The 25,520-nt window shown below is 40.4% G+C and overlaps 1 protein-coding gene across 2 annotated transcripts in view; it reads right to left on the reverse strand.

The window, feature by feature from the left end:
• cdkal1 (CDK5 regulatory subunit associated protein 1-like 1) overlaps positions 1–25,520 on the reverse strand; it is a 522,933-nt gene that overhangs the window by 341,729 nt on the left and 155,684 nt on the right. For both annotated transcript variants that reach the window (XM_063069880.1, XM_063069879.1), the window contains exon 8: positions 17,415–17,518. In XM_063069880.1, the coding sequence (XP_062925950.1) occupies positions 17,415–17,518 (104 nt within the window). The remainder of the gene's footprint in view (positions 1–17,414; positions 17,519–25,520) is intronic.

Raw genomic sequence — 25,520 nt, forward strand, 5'->3', positions numbered from 1 at the left:
GACTTCCACCACCCAGGCCATGGCCTCTTCTCAATTGCTACCATCGGGAAGGAGGTACAGAAGTCTCAACAATTCAGGAATACCTTCTCTCCTTCTGCCATCCGATTTCTGAATGGACATTGACCCCAGGAACACCACCTCACCACTTTCTTTATTTCCTATCTTTTGCACTACTTATTTAATTATTTATTATTTATATACTTACTATATTTCAGTTTCCTTTTTCTGTCTATTATCATGTATTGCATTGTACCGCTGCTGCAAAGTTAACAAATTTCACGACATATGCCAGTGATATTAAACCTGATTCTGATTACTTGCTGCAACTAAACTAATTATCTGAGCATAGCATATGTCCTGCTAGGAGAAAACAGTATAATTCATGTGATGGACACAATAATTTTGCAAAAGTTTATCATTCAGTAAACCAGATGTATTAAAACCTATGAATACTGGCAACAGAGGACAAAATGTATAATTTTATTTTTTGCCACATATTAAGATCTAACAGTAGAAGGAATATTTGCAATAGATCAATGTACTGCATGATACAGGTGTATCTGTCAATATAAGTGAACAAATCTTCAACAATTTTTGTTGCTATCCTACTCCAAGAGTTAGGAAATACCAGAACATTCCTTTAATATAATATTATACCTTTGGAATCCAAGAATATCAACAATACAGGCAGTCCCTGAGTTACGAACGTCCAACTTATGGACAACTCGTACTTACGAACGGACTGCCATAGTCTATTATATTAAATATTCGTTGGCTCGAGGAAGGAGAACGCCGTCCACCATTTAAAGTCGGAGCATGTTGCCGTTAACACTGTGTTGAGTGTGTCCCATTTAACCTGTCTCAGTGCGGGTGGACTTCAGGACCCGCCGCCCGCGGCTGCCGCTGACTGTTCCAAGGAGAAATGATAGAAGAACTTCATAGTTTTCATGAAACTACATTTTTACAGAAATGTGTTTACACTTCCAGAGAAACCTTGTGAGAAAGATGGCCAGCATTTGATACAGTACTGAGAAAAACATTAAAGCAAGTGCAGATAAATTCCTGAAATTCAGATCTACACCATAGGAATAAGTTCTTGTGAAGTACAATCATTAGGCAAGCAAACAAGTTTGAATAACATACAACTATTTGAACGCTGCAATAGAATCCATGATGGCTGCAATGTTTTGTTCTCAAAACACCATCCAAATTGTTTTCATTCTCACTCAATAAAGTATCTGTTATTGATACACTTGAATCAGATAATCTCAGGATCCAAGAGAAAAACTGATCCATCCCAAATGACATTGCAGTTAATCGACTATGTTATGTGGACATCCAATTATATCTGAATGACTTTTTTACTCCTCATGTATGTGAAAGTCCAAAGAGCTCAACCTACTTCTTATATACACAGGGAACATGATTTTATTTTATTGTTGTACTTGTTAGTATTTACAGATAGTTAGCACAGATACGGGCCATATTGCCCATCTATACTAACCCCATTTTGAATGCATTAAGTCCTATTCAAATGCCTAGGATTGTTTGTCATTGTACCACTTCCTCTGACATTGAATTCAAGATATTGATCACAGTGCCTCTCTTTTGTGTGTATAGCAGACATCCCAACTCTCCCGGAAGTTCCAGGAGTCTCCCGCATATTAATAGTGGCTCCCTGATGCCCGCAAATTATATACAATATCACAGAAATCAATTTTTTTGAGAGCCAGCGAGAGAAAGCAAGAGAGAGCGCACGCGAGAGAGTGAGAGCAAGCGAGCGAGAGAGAAAGCAAGCGAGAAAGCGAGAGCGCTTGAGCACGCGAGCGAGAGAGAGAGAGAGAGAGAGCACGCGAGCGAGAGCGCACCATGGCAGAGTGTTCCAAAAAAAATATAAAACATACGTCACCCCAGACTACACTAAAGTGTACCCCTGCCTAATAGGGGTCAAAATAATGACAGTGTTGCTCGCTGCACTGTTTGCAACAGTGATTTTTCTATTGCCCATGGTGGGTTAAGACTGTAAAAGACATGTTGAGGTGAGTTTAACAGGTGTCATTCGTTCATTAGCATAGCTAACGTTATTTAAACTAGCTGGCCGGCTGCTAAGGAGCTACTCTATTGCAGACATCCCACTTCTCCCGGAAGTCTCCTGCAAATTGATGGTGCTACCTCCCTGAAATGAGTTTTTGCAGGGTGGGATGTCTGGTATAGTTCTGAACAATCCAGTAACACAGCCACTAAAAATTCCTTCATATTCTAGCAACTGTACATCTAACCATGCATGCAAGGTATTCCATCACCAATCACCAACCAACACTTAAATACAGTTGCAAGAAAAAGTTTGCGAACCCTTTGCAACTACCTGGATTTCTGCATTAATTATCCATAAAATGTAGTCTGATCTTCATCTAAGTCACAATAATAGACAAGCACAATCTGCCTAAACTAATAACACACAAACAATTGTACTTTTCATGTTTTCATTGAACACATTATTCAATCATTCAGAGTCCAGGCTAGAAAAAGTATGTGAGCCCTGTAATTTAATAACTGGTAGAATCTCCTTAAGCAGCAATAATTCCCACCAAACATTTCCTGTAGCTGCTGATCAAATGTTCACGATGGCAAGGAGAAATTTAAGACCATTCCTCCATACAAAACTGTTTCGGTTCATCAATATTTCTGGGATACCTTGCATGAACAGTCCTCTTCAGGTCATGCCACAGTATCTCAGATGGGTTAAGGCCTGGACTCTGACCGCCATTTCAAATTAGATTTTTCTAATTTTTGATTTACTCATGTGTTTCGGATTATTGTCTTGTTGCATCATCTACTAAGCTTCAACTGATGGACCGCTACCCTGACATTCTTCGGTAAAATGTCTTGATACAATTTTGAATTTGCTTTCCCCTCAACAAGTACAAGCTGTCCAGACCCTGAGGCAGCAAAGCAGCCCTGAACCATGATGCTCTTTCCACCATGCTTCACAGCTGGGATGAGGTTTTGCTGTTGATGTGCAGTGCCCCTTTCCCACCAAACATTGTGCTGTGCATTTCTGCCATAAAGTTCAACTTCTGATTGTCCCAGAAACGTTGTGGAACATCCATTGGTCTTTTACAAACTTCAGATATGCAGCAATGATTTTTTTTTTGAAGAGCAGTTGTTTTCTCGGTGGTATCCTTCCATGAACACCATACTTGTTCAGTGTTTTTCTTATACAGTGGGTACATCAGAACAGAGACTTTAGCAAGTTCTAGAGATTTCTGAAGGTCTTTTGCTGTTACTCTTGGGTCCTTTTTCACCTCCTTCAGCATTACACATTGTGCTCTTGGTGTGACCTTTGCAGGATGCCCACTCCTAGGGAGAGTAGCAACAGTACTGAATTTCCTCTATTTGTAGACAAGTGTGGACTGATGAACACTCAGGTCTCTTGTAGCCTTTTCCATTTTCATGCAACTCTACGATTGTTTTTCTAAGGTCCTTTAAAAGTTATTTTGATAAAGGCATAGTGCACACAAACAGATCTTTCTTGAGAACAGCAGGCTCTGCAGTAACTTGACTTTGTGTGTCGTTTTTATAGGGCAGTGCACCTCTACAACCCACACCTCCAATCTCATCTCATTGATTGGAACACCTGACTCCAAATACTTCTTGTCAAAGGCATTACCCCAGACGTCCACATACTTTAACTTAGACTGTGAATGTTTAAATGGTGAACTCAGTATTGCTGACAATAAGTACAATTGTGTGTTATTAGCTTGAGTACATTGTGTTTGTCTATTATTTTGACGCAGATGAAGATCAGACCACCTTTTTGAGTAATTAATGCAGAAAACCAGGAAATTGCAAAAGGTTCAAAAGGTTTCTTGCAACTGTTCTTTCCATAGCCACATATCATCTTGCACACCCTGTCAACAATCCAACTCTAACATAGAATCATACTGACCAACAGCATACCACTCACACTTCTGCTGATGTGCAAATTGGGACCTCAGGTACTGCTGCTGCCTCATAGCTCCAGCGACTCAAGTTCCATTCTGTTCTTAGTTACAGAACGATTGTAGTTTGTATATTCTCACCGCAATCATGTGGATCTCTCTAAGTGGTCTGGTTTCCTTACATTTACCGAAAATGTTCTCATTGGTAGATTACTTGGTTACTGTAAAAAAAACCATCCCAAGTACAGGCAGATGAAGGTAAATCACAAGAAAATTAATGGGGGAATGGAGTCTGTATTCTTAAATAGATCAAATGTCATAGGATAAAAGGTTATACAAAGCCAGAGGAAGCAATTGCAACAAACAAAGGCTCCACCCCTTCATACCCACCTCTGCTCCATACTGGTGACTGCAAACGCTACTATACCAATCAGCAACATTAAAACTTGCCTTGAACCCCATTCCTTGCATGTTATTACCCCTCCCAAGTGACTTAAGCTTCAGGCTCTAATGAATTTCTGGGCAGTAGCCCCATAACTAAAAAAGTAATTGATGCAATGCACATCAAGCACTACCACTAGACGACAATTATTGCTAGACATTTTCTAACTATTTCAATCACATATTAAACCACAGTAAACTTGCAATGCCCAGAACACAGATTTTCAAACACAGAATAACAAGGAATACATGGGTGCGTGTGCAGTAACAGAGTCAATCTAACCCAAGCTTAAAGAGAAGAGTTAATGAGTGAATAGGAAGCAGCAGATGGTGTTGCAATGGTCTGCTCTGCATTGCCACCACCTCAAGCAATTTCTGCAAAAGCTAAGCCTCAGGGCACCACCTGGTAGAGGTATAATTACTTAAATGGCACTTCTGTTTCATTACACTTGAAGAATTACTGTGCCTTCTGACTGAAGTTGCCACCATCTTTTTAAATGTCTGTATATGTTGACTTCTTCCATTCAGAAGGAAACCAGTGCAATCTTAGTACCCTTTTCCTTTCTTTAACACTGTCTCTGCTGAGAATGCAGCAGCAATCAACTCATTTGTTCGCTCACAAGATGTCAATTTAAGCTGATAGCAATGGCGTCATCTTTACCACACCAATTACAAGGATCCATAATGAGAGCGTACGATTGCCACCAATTGTGACAGACACAACACTGGCCGTGGCAGCTGAATCTCTGTTTCTGTGTTCCTGTTCCTTTTGGATAGAGGAGATGCAAAATTTAAAGATGCAAGCTTTTACTTCTTTGTCACCATCATTTTAATGTCAGCATGCACGAGGTGGATTGATTAAAGCATAGCTGCTTTACCAGCTGCCTTCCTCTATTTTATCTTTCAAGGGCATACTAGAATAAGTGCCAGTTCAAAACAATAGCCTCTCCACAACTTGACAGGAAAAGCATCTGTAGGCATTAAAATCTAACCACAGTACCTCAAATGGAAACCTTGCTGAAGCTGTAGTCATTAGTTATTTCAATGCCTGTTGTGGAACACCAGAATGAAAATACTGAAGAATTAATTAACTGTATTCACTCTAGAAAGAATGAAGGTTCACAAGCTATACTAACCTCCTTTTGAAGCCACAATACATAAATCTATAATTGCTTCTTTTATCAGAAAACAGAACAAAGAAATCAGAACAAAGAACAAAAATGGGGCTTTCATTCATAAATCACCAACCACCAAGATATGTGGGATACATTTTTGACTTGTCTACTAAGGAAATAGCTCACCTGCCGAGTAGAATTTGAAAGGCCGTAGGGAAGAGCTTCCATCTGTAAAATAAGTTTCATGATTCCACAGAAAGAAATTCTATGGATGATTTCCTGACCAGTCATGAATATACTTGGAAAATTCCTCAAGGATTCAATTGTATTATACTCTCAGTAAGAGTTATAATGAAAATCCTCCAAAACAAGATAGAAATCAGAATATCTCCCTTAAAATTGGATTGTACCTGCTTAGGCACTCTAAACTGCATGTGGCATTATTAATTTTCTTTGAAGCCTATCACTGCAAAATTCAATTACACATGAACCTCATGGGAGCCTCTCTGACAAATGTGCCTTGGGATAGGAAAGGCTTCTTCTTTGAGTGCTCCTTATTCTGGGTTAGTACACAGCAAGTAAGGGGATCCAGTGGGGCAGGCAGAAATGCAGCAACCTGTGGGAAATTGGGTTTTGAAGGCGGCAGAAGAAAGAAGTGGGTTGGGGATCTCCACACCCAGGTCATGCTCTTTTCTCAGTGCTGCCATCAGGAAGAAGCTACAGGAGCCACTGGACTTACACCACCAGGTTCAGGAACAGTTATTACCCCTCAACCATCAGACTCCTGAATCAAAGATGATAACTTCACTCAACTTCACTTGCTCCACCACTGAAATGTTCTCACAACCTATTGACTCACTTTCAAGGACTCTTCATCTCAGGTTCTGAATATTTATTGCTTATTTATTTATTTTTTATTATTTTCTTTTTGTATTTACAGATTATTGCCTTTTGCACACCGGTCGAATACCCAGTTGGTGTGGTCAGTCATAGATTCTATTGTGGTTATTATTCTATTCTGGATTTATTGAGTATATTTCCAAGAGAATGAATCTCAGGGTTGCATATGGTGACATATACAGTATGTACTTTGATAATAAATTTACTTCGAACTTTTTTAACTTTTTGTTCACAACTTGACCTTGCCCAGTGTTCAACTATCCTAATTTTTGAAAGTTTTAAAATATCACAAATCTTACTTGTTGGATTGAATACAATTTGGATTTATTTTATATGTCATCTTCATCTTCATACATCAACAGTTTGGAAACTGCACCTGGGTTGCAGAGTTGTGAATCTCATATTCTTCCAGAAATATTGACACTTCTCTCAACACTAGGCCTAATAAAGGGCAACTGGATAAGGAAACCACTTATTACTTTCTACTTTACTCCTCTGAGGTAATTGATGATATCCTACATTTGTACTGGCATTGAAAGAGGAATTCTAATCTCAGGAGCATTCTATGAAGCCCACAGATATTTGGATATGGGCCCTTATAGGTCAATACTTGTACTAGGACTTTGATTCCCAAACGGTGAGAGGTAGAGAGACTACTGTAATTGCACATTGCACTCACATTCTTTATAACCCAAAGCCAATGCAAAGTAGAAACAGAAAGATAACAGTCATAAGGAATATTGTACTTTAAGTCCTCTTACACACGTGAATGAGGCACAACGGATCTACAGATGCATGCAGGGGAATACTTTCCATCCATAAAATGAAACTGTAAAGTTTCTTCAGTACATTAATAATAATTCTGAACTTCATTTATTGAAAAGAGCCTTGAAAACTTATCTTTTTAGAAATCCTTTCAAGTTACAGTTCTATCATTGTTCTGTATAAATAATATTCCTGCTTTTGTTCTTTCTTTTTTCTAAACATAACGTACTGCATTTATATTCCAAAACATGAAAAAAAAAGCTGTATTCAAGCTGAAGAACTGTATCATCACAATTAGCATCTTTTACAGATTATGGATCATTATTCTCATAAGGCTCTGTGGGGGAATGGGATGGAAGGTACTGCAAGGCTGTACTTTGAGCCATATGTATTGAGAACAAGGTGTCTTGTCTCAGAATAAAGAGACAGTGATTTTACACAAATTGAGGAGATTCTCAACACTTTGCTTAGTCTACACAGGTGACCTTGAGTTCCTACATTCCTGTCACGCTAATTCTCAATACTCTGACCTCTTCATCTTTAAATGCCTTACATTGTTCGAGATAAGTTTGATAGGGAGCACTTTTATCTTCAGTTTAGGGATCCTACAGGCCAGAAGCCGGCTAGTTCAGATGCAAAGTCACCACTCCGGTACATTAGTTCAATCTTTTCCTTCCACAGATGCTGTCTGACCTCCCAGGCTTACCTAAAATTGTCTTTTATTTTGGACATCAAGCACTGTATTGTCCCCTTTGCCCTCCATTTACACCCTCCCCCAGCTGCCATTCAAACTTTCATCACACTCTCAAAGCTAATACCAATTTGTTCATCCACATTCAGTTGACCTCCATCCTATTACAGAAAATTAGTCTGATTTCTCCATCCTCTTCTTCAATTTAAAAAATCCCTGATTTCCAATTCTTCCTAGTTCAGATAAAAAATGTTCTCAAGCTGAAACATTAATTCTGTTCCTCTTTCCATAGATGGTAGCAAATTTCCAGTCTTTCTGCTTTTTTTGCAGACCTTCCAAAGTCTGCCGTTTTTCACTTTCTAAGCAAAGTGACCAGAGAAGTGGAAGGATTGAAGGATATAGCAGTAAGGTAGAGTTAAATATCAGGGCCACATTGTCCCTTTAACTAAAGCAAGTATAGAAGAGGGGCCAAGAATGGATTCTCTGGGAAATTCATAGTCATGGTCTGGGAGCAGAAACTGAGGTTATTGCAGGTTCTTGGCTACTTTGTATTTGTAGCACAACCAGATTTGAGTGTAGGTGTAGAAAACTTCAATTAAATGTATTGAGGTCTATTAACAGATCAAGAAGATTGGAATAGCTTCTGACAGTCAAAGGCATTTGGGATGCCAGTCAGGCTCAATGAATAGACAGTATGCTGGATCACTGCAATTTACAATCTCCCATGAATATTTATAACTCAAACTATCTATGCCCCTCATGAATTTTATACATCTTTATAAGGACATAGGTAGCACCTGTGTCTCCGATGTTCTAGAGAAAAGTCTTAATCTGTCCAATCTTTCCCTGGAACTCAGATGCTTGAGCCCTGACAACATTCATTTATGATGCCTCACATCTCTGAAGCCATTCAGTGGTTTGAGCTTGAAAGTGATCTAGGTCCTGCTGACTACAGATCTCAAGAACTGCAATTGGTAATGAAAGTTGTGCCATCAATGAATATTCACACTTATCGACATGGTCAGAAGGAAGGTCAAATACAAAGCAGCTGCAGGTGGCTGGGAGTAGGTGATGCTCCTGTGAAGCTACTAGGCTGAGATAATGACTGAGAAACACAGAAAACCTACAGCACAATACAGGCCCTTTGGCCCACAATGCTGTGCCAAACATGTACTTACTTTAGGGTTACCCATAGCTCTCTATTTTTCCAAGTTCCATGTACCTATCTAGGAGCCACTGAAAAGATCCTATTGTATCCATCTTCACCACAGCTGCCAGCAGCCCATTCCACACACTCACTACTCTCTGCGTAAAAAACTAACCCAACATCTCCTCTGTACCTACTTCCAAGCACCTTAAAACTATGCCCTCTTGTGTTGGCCAATTCAGCCCAGGGAAAAAGCCTCTGACTATCCACACGATCAATGCCTGTCCTCTTATACACCTCTATCAGGTCACCTCTCATCCTCCATTGCTCCAAGGAGAAAAGGCCAAGTTCGCTCAACCAATTCTCATAAGGCATGCTCCCCAATCCAGGCAACATCCGTGTAAATCCCCTTTGCCTTTTCTACAGTTTCCATATCCTTCCTGTAGTGAGGTGACCAGAACTGAGCACAGTACTCCAAGTGGGGTCTGACCAGGGTCCTATAAAGCTGTAACATTACCTCTCAGCTCTTAAGCTCAATCAGTTGATGAAGGCCAATGCACCGTATGCCTTCTTAAACACACAGTCAACTTGCACAGCAGCTTTGAGTGTCCTATGGACTCTGACTCCAAGATCCCTCTGATCCTCCACACTGCCAACAGTCTTACCATTAATACTATATTCTGCCATCATACTTGACCTACCAAAATGAACCACCTCATGCTTATGTGGGTTGAACTCCATCTGCCACTTCTCAGCCCAGTTTTGCATCCTATCAGTGTCCTACTGTAACCTCTGACAGCCCTCCACACTATCCACAACACTCCCAACCTTTGCGTCATCAGCAAAGTTACTACCCATCCCTCCACTTCCTCATCCAGGTCATTTATAAAAATCACGAAGAGAAGAGGTCCCAGAACAGATCCCTGAGGCACACCACTGGTCACCATCCTCCATACAGAATATGACCCGTCTACAACCATCCCTTGTCTTCTGTGGGAAAGCCAATTCTGGATGCACAAAGCAAGGACCCCTTGAATCGCATGCCTCTTTACTTTCTCAATAAGCCTTGCATGGGATACCTTATCAAATGCCTTGCTGAAATCCATATACACTACATCTACCGCTTTACCTTCAATGTGTTTAGTCACATCCTCAAAAAAAAATTCAATCAGGCTCGTAAGGCACTATCTGCCTTTCACAAAGCCATGATGACTATTCCTAATCATATTATGCCTCTTCAAATGCTCAGAAGTCCTGCCTCTCAGGATCTTCTCCATCAACTTACCAACCACTTAAGTAAGACACACTGCTCTATAATTCCTGGGTTATCTCTACTCCCTTTCTTCAGTAAGGGAAGAACATCTACGATCCTCCAATCCTCCAGAACCTCTCCTGTCCCCATTGATGATGCAAAGATCATTGTCAAAGGATCAGCAATCTCCTCCCTCATCACCCACAGTAGCCTGGGGTATATCTCGTCAGGTCCCGGTGACTTATCCAATTTGATGCTTTCCAAAAGCTTCAGCACATCCTCTTCCTTAATGTCTACATGCTCAAGCTTTTCAGTCCGCTGCAAGTCATCCCTACAATTGCCAAGGTCCTTTTCCGTAGTGAATACTGAAGCAAAGTATTCATTAAGTACCTCCACTATCTCCTCCGGTTCCATGCATACTTTTCCATTGTCACACTTGATTGGTCCTATTCTCTCACGTCTTATCCTCTTGCTCTTCACGTACTTGTAGAATGCCTTGGGGTTTTCCTTAATCCTACTCGCCAAGGCCTTCTCATGGCCTCTTCTGGCTCTCCTAATTTCATTCTTAACTCCTTCCTGCTAGCCTTATAATTTTCTAGATCTCTATCATTACTTAGCTTTTTAAACCTTTCATAAGCTTTTCTTTTCTTCTTGACAGCCTTTGTACACCACGGTTCCTGTAACCTACCATCTTTTCCATCTCATTGGAATGTACCTACGCAGAACACCGTGCAAATATCCCCTGAATATTTGCCACATTTCTGCCATACATTTCCCTGAGAACATCTGTTCTCAATTTATGCTTCTAACTTCCTGCCTGATAGCTTCATATTTCCCCTTACTCCAATTAAATGCTTTCCTAACTTATCTGTTCCTATCCCTCTCCAATGCTATGGTAAAGGAGATAGAATTGTGATCACTATCTCCAAATTGCTCTCTCACTGAGAGATCTGACACCTGACCAGGTTCACTTCCCAATACCAGATCAAGTACAGTCTCTCCTCTTGTAGGCTTATCTACATACTATGTCAGGAAACCTTCCTGAATACACCTAACAAACTCCACCCCATCTAAACCCCTTGCTCTAGGGAGATGTCAATCAATATTGAGGAAGTTAAAATCTCCCATGACAACACTGTTATTATTGCATCTTTCCAGAATCTGTCTACCTATTTGCTCCTTGATGTCCCTGTTACTATTGGGTGGTCTATAAAAAAACACCCAGTAGAGTTATTGAGCCCTTGCTGTTCCTAACTTCCATCCAGAGACTTTGTAGACAATTCCTCCATGACTTCCCCCTTTTCTGCAGCCATAACACTATTTCTGATCAACAGTGCCACACCCCCACCTCTTTTGCCTCCCTCTCTGTCCTTTCTGAAACATCTGAAGCCTGCGCTCGAAGTAACCATTCCTGCCCCTGAGTTATCCAAGTCTCTGTAATGGCCACAGCATCATAGCTCCAAGTACTGATCTAAGTCCATCCGCTTTGTTTATGACACTCCTTGCATTAAAACAGACACATCTCAAAGCATTTTACTTTCCCTATTTCCTGGCCTACTTCAATATTTATAACAAGACCCAAATGATGCATAAATGAAGACATACATTCAGCATTTGAAACTCCAGTGTAGCGGTTAACATCTGGACAGGTTTTCATTTAGAGAGGTTGGAAATGCACCATGTTTTCCTGGGGATCAGGAAAACAGTCTCTGGAAAAGGGACTGATGATCTCTGCTGGATTCATTCACACATGCAAAAGATACCAATATGGACTATTGAATAACATATGCATATTGCTAGTTTTAAAAATTCTTAGAAAGATTCAATGTTCAACTGCCTGCTGGTGTTACAAGAACAGCAGATTCTTTTCTCAAAGACGCAGCTAATTTACACTATGTGACCAAAGTTCTGATAAGAAGATAGTCTGCCAAGAAAAGTAATACTTGGCCCAAGATTTCTATCAACTGTTTATAAATAATAAGAATGAAACAAAATTTTATATTTGTACTTCAGTCAAAAATCCACACCTAATGAAAATTTAATATTAAACACTACAACATAGGGTCTTGCACTTTGCTCCTTAAGTATTAGAAATAATGAAAATGTGAAAGGGAGATGTTTTTCTACTTGGACTGGTAATTCATTTTAATTGGAATAAGTAGGGTGGTTGGTAAAATAAAATTATCTTGCTTTTGCAAAACTTCCTCACAGATGTCAAGTTAATCAGGACAAAATTCAATGAAAATTAAATGGGGGGGGCAGTTCATGTCTGAGTGACCCATGAGCACCTAAATGTTAACTCTTGTGAAGCAATCCATGTCTGCAAAATGCACCACACCCTTTATTAGCATGGTTAGTTTCTGTTGACTGCACCCATTTGGAGGCTGTTGCCTTCTTGAACACGCCAGATCTGGGGAGAGATGTAGAATTATTCGTTGACATTTGTTCGAAACAGCTGCGTAACACAGGACTCTGTGGAAGGCAGACCGTTCCCAGGGATGTGCTCTGACACGCATTACCTGCTGCTGGGAGCCATGGTGGAAAATACATTCGCTATGCCTAAAATTCAGTGGTATTCTGGAGTAGCATACTGTTCGTGATCAAGTTTTTCCAGGATTATTTGCTGAGGGTAGCACAGAAGTTGGGTGTGTCCACAGCACAGCCACTGTGGTGGACAGCCACAGCTCAACGGTCCTGCTTCAATGTACAATAATTAGTTGAAAACCATCTTAAAAACCATACGAGTATATGAATGATTACTCGACAGGTTAATGTAAAGTAATGCATATCGGCTAACTTATGATAAAAAAGTCATAAATTTCAGGCATGCAAATTTTAATGAAATAATTACTGTATATTTTGAAATTTAAAAATTGGATTCATTCGTTACAGTTAATTCCTGGCACATTCTCAGTACATTTTTTCTTACTGCATTACTTGAAAATTCTAAGTCTTTATGACTGAATTTGAAATGTGTTTTCCTCGAACAGATACTGATCATCAAACAAAGTCTACCTGCAAACTACATATTAAAAAAATATGGATGGAAATTAAGAACAGCCAAACTGTGTACAACTAAATGTAAACTAATAAGTTTACTGTAAATTGCCTTATGTACAGAACAGAACAAGTTCTTTGGAGTGAAAGATTAATACCCAAGATCTATAGATGCTTTCTTACACCCTCAGCAGGACCTCCCGGCAGCCGTCCATTTTAATTCTACTTCCCATTCCCACTCCGACATGTCAGTTCATGGCCTCCTGTACAGCCGCAGTGAAGCCACACTCAGGTTGGAGGAGCAACACCTTATATTCTGCCTGGGTAGCCTCCAATCTGATGGCATGAACATCGATTTCTCGAACTTATAGTAACTGTTCCACCCCCCTTCCCCATCCCCTTTATCTCCTTGCCTGCCCATTGCCTCCCTCTGGTGCTCTTCCCCATTCTCTTTCTTCCATGGTCTTCTGTCCTCTCCTATTAGATTCTCCCTTCTCCAGCCCTTTACTGCTTTCACCCATCAACTTCCCAGTTCTTCATTTCACCTCCCTCTGGTGAGGGAGAAATCACCTAATTCCAAATTCTGAAAAGTAGTTAGTGAGGAGTGCAACAGTCTTAGACAATGGCAGGTGGAACTTAGTCCTGACAAGTGTGAACTGATGCATTGTTGGGGTCTAATAAAGGTACAACATTTAAATACACAGATTTTGGCCCTGCAGACGTAGACACCTATCTCATGAATCAGAAATGGGGACTTGGCAAAGAGATCGGCAGGGATATGATGGACCAAATGGCCAGTTTCTTTGCTGTGTTGGTATAAAGCCAGCAGGAAAACAATAGCAACAAAGGTGAATCCTTGAATGGTGTTAGCATAGCATACTTTGATCAATAATATCAAAAGAGGGAGATCAAGGAACAGTATTGGTTGACATCACTGGTATGTTCCACTTATTGCCCACTGAATATTTAATATATTCTCCTAGATGCTGCTATTATGAACACACAGCTTCTACAGAGCTTCGTCAACCAAAAATGCATTCTCCAATCATACTCTGCTGTTGATCTGATGACTGTTCAAAACTGTCTTAATCAAGTACAATGGCTTGCAACAGATCTTTAAGTGTGAAGTTATTGTATTCTTTGAAAAGGATTATGATTCTGTCAAAGTAGATTTGAAAAAAAATTAAGATATGATTACTACTACCTTCTCTATAGGCTACCTTGTGCAAAGCCGAAGAGACCATTCCATTTTTTTTCTAACTAAAGGAGACAAACTACTGCTGTAAAAGCCTAATAATGACATAGATTACCAGATACACCTGGATTCCCAAACGGAACTTTCATAAACAAGACAGGTGCAGTTATAGGCAACACTGGGCACTGGCAGCTGAAGGATAGCATTTTTGAAGTTATGTTTTTAAATTTATAATTCAATTTACAAATACGCTTGCTGTGGCATGAAAATGCAATCAAACTTTACCTATAAATGGAAATAAGATTAACTACAACTGAACACCACCTGACAACCACCGGTATTTACACTAACACATCCCAAATGCTGGAGGAACTCAGCAGATCAAGCAGCATCTAAGGAAAGGAGTAAACAGTCAACATTTTGGTCCTGGTGAAGGATCCTGGACTGAAATGCGACTCTTTATTCCTCTCCATAGATGCTACCTGACCTGCTGAGTTCCTCCAGCAAAGTGTGTGTGTTAACCTGGATTTCCAGCCTCTGTAGAATCTCGTGTGCATCACTTGTATTTATGTACCATCTCCTCACGTTGCCATGTAAACATATGTTTAAGTAATACATGGTATATCAAACTAATCTGAGGATGCAGCTTCACGGGTTTCTGCCTTGCCTTTCAGAACGCAGCGCAGTTACGACAGATTCCCTTATAACTTTCCTGAAATATATGTTTGTAACGATGAAATTTATTTAACTTCTTCAAAAGACTAATAGCAGAAACCCTAATCCTATGATATTACTCCAAACACTTCACAACAGCTTTTGTCCTGCCTTTATATCTTATTTCAATGCAAAGTTAAGTGCAATTTACGTTAGCAGCAATAACTTAAGACGGCAACAGGGAACAATGCCATGATGGAGGAGGAGGAGAAGATGGCGGCGCAATGCAGCTTGCGCGGCCACTCCGGTGAATGATATCTGTAATCTGTCAAGTAGGGTGCCGTGCACAATTCTGATTTGATGGAGACAGACGTGAGAGAACGGAGGAACATCTGGAGAAACTTCTGAAATACCTTTTTCGCTGCCGCTGTTACTGTGTGATCCAGAATCTCCGGAGGGCAAGGCCCCAAATCCTTCGGCTTTGCTTGTTGCTTGGTGGCCGGGACAGGGTCAAAGCGCTCGGCAGAGATAGTGCTTGGTGTCGAAGGGCTGGTCGGAGGCTCGAAGTTTTCAGACGGACTGAGAGTCGGCTGTGGTCGGGTGCTTCCAATGCATCGACAGTTGTCGATGCCCAGAGGTTTATGGCGGAGAGAGTTTCTCCCTTCTGCCGCCTGCTATCGGGGACTATCGGGAGTCGATCGGAACTTTGAGACTTTTTTTTAACCGTTCCCATGGTCTGCTCTTTATCAAATTATGGTATTGCTTTGCACTGCTGTAACTATATGTTATGATTATGTGGTCTTGTCAGTGATAGTCTTTGGTTTGTCCTTTTTTTTTGTGATATCACTCTGGAGGAAAATTGTATCATTTCTTAATGCATGCATGCATTTCTAAATGACAATAAACGAGGACTGAGTGTCCTCATAATCTAATGCCCAGTGGATATAAGGCATCATATTAAATTTTATATTACCACGATAACCAAGCACAACAGGACACTAGGGTTAAGAGTTTGATGGCCACTATTCACTGCTGAGGTGCCCAAGATTAACAAAAAAAATCATTTTGAGGCCAACAACTAACCTAAGTAACTATTCCAGTGTTATAATCCCCCTTTCTGATTACCATCATGTGACACCAGCTAGAAAGTGAACTTAAATAAGCATTATGTACGGATATTTACAATATGGCAAAGAACTTCCAGTTTGCCACCTGCAGTACACACATCATTTTAGTTCATCAGGGTAAGTAGAAGATACACTGTATGAACAATTAAATCTGATACACTGCAAAGCACACAGCATCTTTTCTCAGAAGTACAATAACAAATCATTATCCTCATCTTGAATACCAAATTGAGATGCAAGAAAGCAATATACCACCAAAATCTTCTTTACATATTTTAAATTTCATAACCTTCAGCAAGATAGGAAGGAAACATGAATTTCAGAGAAATCCATTAAATTCATAGAGCACTACAACACAGGAACAGGCTCTCGCCCCGTCGAATTCATGCCAATCTGTTATTCTGCCTCGTCCCTCAAGCTGCATCTGGACCCTAGCTCTCCATACCCCTCCCATCCATGTATATCCACACTTTTCTTACATGTTGCAATCAAACCCACATCCATCACTTATGCTGGCACAGCTAGTTTCAAACTCTTACCACACTCTGAGTGAAGAAGTTTCCCCTCTGGTTTACCATTCACCCTTAACCTATGACCTCTAGTTCTAGTCTCACCCAATCTCATTGCAAAAAACCTTATCTATACCTCTCATAATTTTGTACACCTCTAACAAATCTCCCCTCATTCTTCTACGCTCTAGGAAATAAAGTCCTAACCTATTCAGCCTTTCCTTATAAATCAAATCCTCAAGTCCTGACAACAACCTTATAAATTTTCTCTGCACCCTTTCTATCTTACTGATATCTTTCCCATAATAGGTGACCAAAATTCTATACAATACTCAAAATATGGCCTCACCATTGCCTTATACAACTTCAAAATAATATCAGAATTGCTGGACTCAGTACTCTGAATCATAAAGGCCAATGTCCCAAAAGCGCTCTTTATGACCTTATCTACCTGTGATGCCACTTTCAAGAAGTTATGAATCTGTATTCCCAGATAACTTTGTTCTACCACACTCCTCTGTGTCATGCCATTCACTGTTTAAGACCCATCCTGGTTGTTCGCCCACAGACATCACATTTGTCTGCATTAATTTCCATCTGCCATTTTTCAGCCCATTCTTCCAGATGGCCCAGATACTGCTGCAAGCTTTGATTCCTCTGATAGCATTGTTGAATTTTACCTTGGAATGATTGGATGGCTCTGTCTACCAGCTCTTCCACAGAGTAACTGGCCAAGTCTCCTCTTGCATGTTTGGTTTTGCAGTATGTACAAGCATTCAGGCATCTGGAGTAATAAGAGAAGTACAAATTTCAATCTAAATAATCTCCAAATCCAAGACAGTGAAAGGAAAATAGGAGGTTGAAAGTTTTTTCTCATTTATTTTACAGAAATAATTTTAACTTCTTTGCTGGACCAATAAATTTCTTTTTCACCTCTATTAGAAAGGAAGCAAGCTGATTAACTCTTAATCAAGTTAAACTTTACTCCCCTCCCATTGCCCCTTATGCACCTGTATAAACCACATCAGAAAAGTAGGCACTTTTCTCTCCATTTCTTGAGGGTAAATATGTTGCAGGCTGAAAGAATGATGGCTAAGTTTATACAATTATACTCAAGCAACTCATGCATCCCATTATTTATATTGATCTGCTTGATAAGCATTAACAGCTGTATTTGCGATTTTTTGGCATTTTATATAAAACTGACAAACTATAAAGTACACATAACCGACAACGTGACACAAGGTCAAAGAATGAACATTTTCTTCAATATCAATTTAAGAGTTTGTGTCCTAGTACACATTTATGAATCCTGTGAGCACTTGTATGGAACACCCTTATTTAATAATACAATGTTAAATTCAAATTTCTGTGCCTCTGATGAACATTACAAGTTAAACAAACATCTAAAGAATTTATAAAACATTTTCACTGAAACATGAAGGTAAGAGATTCAGTCCCGATGAAGGGTCTCATCTCGAAATGTTGACTGCTCATTTCCCTCCATAGCTGCTGCCTGACCTCCGCGTTCCTCCTGCACCTTGCTGTGTGTTCGCAGAAACATAGTAGCACACACACTGCATTATCCTCAACAAACTTGACTATATTCATCTTTTATCTCAGTTGCTTCCACTTATTCTTTCAACAAAAAGAGAAAAGTGAAGCCTAAAGTGGTTTCTTATTATTTCTATCAAACAAAGAAAATGCTAAAATATTTATCTATAAAATGGCAATAGTATATTTAGGCATGATAGAACATGTTTTCTGAATATTAACGCAAAAATGGTCAGATTTAAAAGTACTGAACATAAAATAGTTTCAACTGAATTACAAAGTTTGTATATTTGTGGCTCGTGTTGAAAATAATTCCACCTGCAGGCAATCTGCTGTAGGCTGACTGGTCTCCAGTTTAAATGTTCATCCTCACATCCTAAAAGTCAAACAGATCTTCCCAAACCAGAAGCCCTGGATGAACCAGATTTACAGTTTGCTAGACTAGAACTATACAATTCAAGACCAAAAATCCGTAATCCTACATGACATCCAGGTATGGCCTGTGAAAGGCCTACTGTGAAATTGAAAAGACAATTACGAGTGCTGTAGGGTTTGCATGGCATTAATTTCAATAAGGCAAAAGCCAACAGCATAATTAACAGTGTTGCTTCACACCCCAATAAGCTCAACACTTTTAATATACACTCTGAAAGGGAGAGTAATACTACATGTACAACCCCCACAGCATCTAGTGACCCTGAACCCTTGCAACCCTAGCAGGCCCTGATGTGTACCTGACTGGGTACTGAAAACCTGGGTTGACTAACTGGATGTAGTGTCAAAGACATCTCCAGCTTCTCACTACTATGATCTGAGCTCAAAAAGGTAACAATCATTCTATTGCCTAAGAGCAGGTGAGCTGCCTCAATTACTGTCACCTGGTAGCACTCAAACCTATCATAACAAAAAGCCTTGAGAGGTTGGTCATGGCTAGAATTAACTCCTGCCTAAGCAAGGACATGGACCCAATATAATTCACCTACCACTGCAGCAGACCTATAGTGAACACATCTCACCGGCTCTCCACTCTACCTAATCAACCGTAAACCGTATATGTCAGGCTACTGTTTATCAATGGCAGTTTGGCATTCAACATCATCATGCCATCAATATTAATAACCAAGTTTCAAAGCCTGGACCTCTGCACCATCCTCTTCAAATGCATCCTCAACTTCCTCACTGGGAAACCATAGTCAGTGCATCTTGCTGACAAATAACACAGGAGTACCTCAAGGATGCATGCTTAACCCACTGCTCCACTCTCTCTACATTCATGACTGCATAGCTAAATAGAGCTCACACAATCAAGCTTACCAACAAGAAAGAGAGCAGATCCAGTTTTCAATCTCTAGTACACCATGGACACGTGGAGGCCTGCAACGTGCTGAGCTGTGAATGGCTGATGGCTCTTAATTCTGCACAAGTAAGGCTAATACCTTCCCACCTGTCTTCTCTTTCTGCTTTAATAACCTTCAGACCTTAAAATCAAATCTGGTATTATCTAAGTGATTAATCCAGTCACCTTTTTTTTGTTTTAATATTTTAATTAATTAATTAATAGTGCAACTTACAGAATTTGACTTAATCCTGATTTCCCATGACCCTGGTGCAAAGTATCACAGCCTCTACCATTACCTGACACCACCCAAAGGCCTAACTTCATGTGTGACTCAGGTTTGATATTAAGCAGATTAAAAGATCCATACTCCTGCTTAACTCCACTAGTAAACAACCTTTCCCCGAAGATCTAAGTAAAATTCACTTGCAAAGCAATGAAAGTCAGTGGCCATGATGTTTGCAAGCTTAAATTCCTAAAAATAGATTAAAACAATTTTACACAATGAAGCAGAACTGATCTTTGATTAATCAGCTTTGCTATCCCCCTCCACAGTGTCTGGATTTCTGTTCACCAATCGTTGCCACTACAGAAACAATTTTTGTTACTGATATACACAGTTATAATTAACTTTCCTTAAAATTTGTTTTTCTGTCTGCACTCCCAGCATGTGCCAAGTATCCAAATGTGCTGTGAAGTTATCAAATCCTATCAGCATTGTTCTAGAAAATTTGACAGTTGAAAAATTACTTATTCTCAGTATCTCCAACATATGTTAACAAAATTCACATTGGAGGGAAGTTTTTATGGTTTATACTTGAAAGCTGTTGATTTAGACATATGCAGTTCTCTTTCCCTAGAGAGGTTACATATAGCAATAGCATTTTGGTTAATCTCTCATACTTATAAAGATAAGCTTTAGTTGTCACGTGTACATCAAAACAAATAATGAAGTGCATCGTTTTGCATCAATACAAATCAGCGAAAATTGTGTTGGGAAGTCCAAAGGCAACCCATGCCCCACACACAAACATAGCATATTTTTATCCTTAAATGCTTTCTTTGGAAATGAGTAAAATCTTAATACTAACACAGGTGTCAACCAATAATAGAAGTAAAATCCTGATTTCTTACAGATATCTGCATCCACAAGGCTGGAGGAGATAAAAACAAAATCAACTTAAATAACTGCCACATCAAAGTTGCTGGTGAACGCAGCAGGCCGGGCAGCATCTCTAGGAAGAGGTACAGTCGATGTTTCAGGCCGAGACCCTTCGTCAGGACTAACTGAAGAAAGAGCTAGTAAGAGATTTAAAAGTGGGAGGGGGAGGGGGAGATCCAGAATGATAGGAGAAGACAGGAGGGGGAGGGATGGAGCCAAGAGCTGGACAGGTGATTGGCAAAAGGGATATGAGAGAATCATGAGACAGGAGGTCCGGGAAGAAAGACGGGGGGGGGGGGAACCCAGAGGATGGGCAAGGGGTATATTCAGAGGGATAGAGGGAGAAAAAGGAGAGTGAGAGAAAGAATGTGTGTATAAAAATAAGTAACAGATGGGGTACGAGGGGGAGGTGGGGCATCAGCGGACGTTAGAGAAGTCGATGTTCATGGCATCAGGTTGGAGGCTACCCAGACGAAATATAAAGTGTTGTTCCTTCAACCTGAGTGTGGCTTCATCTTTACAGTAGAGGAGGCCGTGGATAGACATGTCAGAATGGGAATGGGATGTGGAATTAAAATGTGTGGCCACTGGGAGATCCTGCTTTCTCTGGCAGACAGAGCGTAGATGTTCAGCAAAGTGGTCCCCCAGTCTGCGTCTGCGTTAAATAACTGCCAATATTTCCCACTAGTTCATCTGCCGGATTAGTCACTAAGAGTCACAAGCATAAGTGTAAAAATCAACCTATATTAAACAACGATCCCTGCTTCAGCAACTTGCATTTCAGTGAACCTGCTCAACCCCAAAGCCCTGTGGTGAAATTATACTCAACAGTAAGCAGAAACCAACAGGTCTTAAGGATTCACTATAACACCCTACAGCACAATTTGAGATTATAGCTTTGCAGTTAAAAGGTGGAAGCTGACCCCAACTCCTACTGGCTCACATTGAAAAGACGTGAGAATGCTGAGAATAGGAGAGTAAATAAATGCTCGTGGGAATTGTACATCAGAATTAACACAACTGCATGTCTCACAAACATACCCACCTCAATTCCAGAACTGGTAAATGATCACTATGCATTTACAAACAATAGCAAATTTAGTCAATGTGGTTATTTCTCACTAAAACGCAATCAAAGGCTAAATGCAAAATAGTTCTTCACTAAATGATTTTCAGAGTGATGGATATCTGGAACAAGTGCTGGTGGTTGAGGTAGATTCAATTACAACATTTAGACAGGTACTTGGATAGGAACAGTGTATGCAACCCAAAGCAAGCAAATAAGATTAGCATTGACAGTTGGCATAGATGAAGAGTGCCAGAAAGGCCCTTTACTGTGCCACAGGTTTCTGTGATTCTGTCACCATGGATACAATGTTGTGCTTTGAAATTAGGGCTGCAATTCACTCAGAACATTAAAATGGAAATTAAATCTATCAGTTAATTACAAAAATTCAAAAACTGAAAACAACTCTCTCTGTCACAGTTCCACAATACAGAATGGTCATTACACACACACACACACACACACACACACACACACACACTTGTCCCTCCGGATATATCACCAACCCGGTACTAAAAGTGAGAGCCTGTTTTGAGGAACTAATTGTGGACTTCAGGAAGAGAAAGTCAAGGGAACACACTCCAGCCCTCATCGAGGGATCAGAAGTGGAAAGGCAGAGCAGCTTCAAGTTCCTGGGTGTCAGCTTCTTTGATGATCTATCCTGGGTCCAACAAATTAATGCAATTACAAAGGCAGAACAACAGCAGCAATATTTCATTAGAAATTTGAGGAGAATTGATATATCATCAGACACTCACAAATTTCTACAGATGTACCGTGGAGAACATCCTAACTCGTTGCATCACCACCTAGTATGGAGGGGACACTGCACAAGATCAGAAAACTCAGCCTGCTCCAACATGGACACCAGCCTTCCCAATAAGAAGGACACCTCCAAAAGGTATTGCCTCAAAAGTCTGCATCCATCATTAAGGACCCCTGTCCCCCAGGACGTGCTCTCTTCTTACTGCTACCATCAAGGAGCAAGTACAAGAGCCTGAAGACACACGCTCAACCTTTCAGGAACAGCTTCTTTCCCTTCACCATCAGATTCCGGAATGGACAGTGAACCTATGAAAACTACCTCAGTATTCTTCCCCTCTCTTTTTGCATTACTTATTTAATGTAATTTTCTTCTTTATATATACTACTTATTGTGATTTCAGACACAAAATACTCTGCAGATGCTGGGGTCAAAGCAACACTCACAACACGCTGGAGGAACTCAGCAAGTCAGGCAGCATCCGTGGAAACGATCAGTCGACGTTTCGGGCCGGAACCCTTCGTCAGGACGGTAGAGGGAAGGGGCAGAGGCCCTATAAAGAAGGTGGGGGGAGGGTGGGAAGGAGAAGGCTGGTAGGTTCCAGGTGAAAAACCAGTAAGGGGAAAGATAAAGGGGTGGGGGAAGGAAAGCAGGGAGGGGATAGGCAGGAAAGGTGAAGAAAGAATAGGAGAAAACACAATGGGTAGTAGAAGAAGGTGGAACCATGAGAGAGGTGTTAGGCAGCTGGGGGAGGGGGCAGAGTGAAATAGGGATAGAGGAAGGGAGGGGGAGGGAATTACCGGAAGTTGGAGAATTCAATGTTCATACCAAGGGGCTGGAGATTACCTAGACAGTATATGAGGTGTTGCTCCTCCAACCTGAGTTTAGCCTCATCATGGCAGTAAAGGAGGCCATGTATGGACATATCTGAATGGGAATGGAAAGCAGAGTTAAAGTGGGTGGCTACCAGGAGATCCTATCTGTTGTGGCGGATGGAGCAGAGGTGCTCGACAAAGTGGTCCCCTAATCTGCATCGGGTTTCACTGATGTACAGGAGGCCGCACCGGGAGCACCGGATGCAACAGATGACCCCAACAGACTCACAAGTGAAGTGTTTACCTTTCCCCTTACTGGTTTTTCACCTGGAACCTACTAGCCTTCTCCTTCCCAGCCTCCCCCCACCTTCTTTATAGGGCCTCTGCCCCTTCCCTCGTCAATCCTGACGAAGGGTTCCGGCCGAAATGTTGACCGATCGTTTCCACGGATGCTGCCTGACTGCTGAGTTCCTCCAGCGTGTTGTGAGTTATTGTAATTTATAACTATTATTATGTATTGCAAAGTACTGCTGTCACAAAACAACAAATGTTATGGCATATGCCAGTGATACTAAACCTGATTCTGATTCTGAAATGAGGGTCTGGTGGTCTGTGATGCAAATCTTTCTGAAACTAAATCTAAAGGAACCTATAAGATGTTAACTACCTCAACATGGTCGGCAACACAAATCAAATTCCCATGAATAAGTACGATTAGTAAATTACAACACCCTAAGTACCTGTTCTGAAATCAGTCTTTCCTTTAAAGGATGCCAAATACTAAAAGCAACAAAGGAGTAGAAATTAAGGAAACAAGTTGGTACACTCCAAATATTTTCCCCAATGGATATCATTAATTTTTCCTAATCAACATCATATAGTTAAGAAAAAAAAATTCAAAATCCTGCTTTCTGAAAATAAGAGATGAAAAGATTTGCAATTACTTATAAATAATATTGATATTCCAATTTTACCTTCATTAATGACAAATTAGTAGACCATTTACCTCATAAAGGCTATGCAAACTCTCACAGCATTCTCAACAATCCCATTCCTACGTACTTCCCTGGAACACATTCGCTCTTACATGCATGCAAGAACCAACCAGCACATCTTGAGATGTGAGAGAAAACTCAGGTGACAGGAAGAATGTGTAAACACACAAACAAACCCCAAGGTCAAGACTGAACCAGGGACAAATGAGCCATGAGTTACCACCACTGCCGACTGGCCTTTCTATCCCTTTCTTCTAGAATAGGGGTTCTCAACCTGTGGTCCAAGGACCCTTGCTTAATGGTATTGGTCCATGGCATAAAAAAGGCTGGGAACCCCTGTTCTAGAAGAAACGTAATTCACATTGTCAAAGTCATAACGATTCCGTGTTCTACCAAGCTAAAACTTCCAAACCAAGTTCACGACAAGAAAATTATTCCAGTAATATAACTTTTCAATAGATCAGCAAAAAAGCTGATTTCTGATTGACAGAACGGGTTAAAAGGCAGCATGCAAATTACGTCCGTACTCAAAAACTTTATTCGGAGTTGCAAACTGAAATGAAGTGAATCTGCATGGCATCAGGAAGAACTTTGGTAGGCAGTTCGGCCAAGCCAGTAGATGGTGTTAAAAATTATGTCAATCATGTTGAAAGGGAGCCAGCAATGACTACTCCCTAAATACAACAAAACCTTTGGAACACCAAGGAACTGCAATTGCTCTGACAGCCTTGGCAAGACTTGCCCTAATAAAAACTAAGAGAGTGAAAACACACAAGACTGATGATGGGGATTATGAAAGGAAGCAGGAAGCTTATCAGCACCCATCACATAAGGAATCCCTGAGAGCTCAGTGGGAAGGTCCTTACCAAGTACTGCCACCAGTTACCAATTCAGCAGTTAAGGTAGAAGGTAAAAGTAAGTGGATACTCGCCAGCCACTCTAAATGAGCTAAAGTGACTCCAGATTAAGACAAGTACTGTTGGAAGACTTAAAGCACAAATATAATTATTGGACATTTTTATTAGACATTATCACAATCTACATTTTTTGTGTTTTATTTAAAAGCGATTACTCTTAATTTTCAGATGTGATTCT

This window comes from Mobula hypostoma, chromosome 17 (assembly GCF_963921235.1).
Source record: "Mobula hypostoma chromosome 17, sMobHyp1.1, whole genome shotgun sequence".
NCBI lineage: Eukaryota > Metazoa > Chordata > Chondrichthyes > Myliobatiformes > Myliobatidae > Mobula > Mobula hypostoma.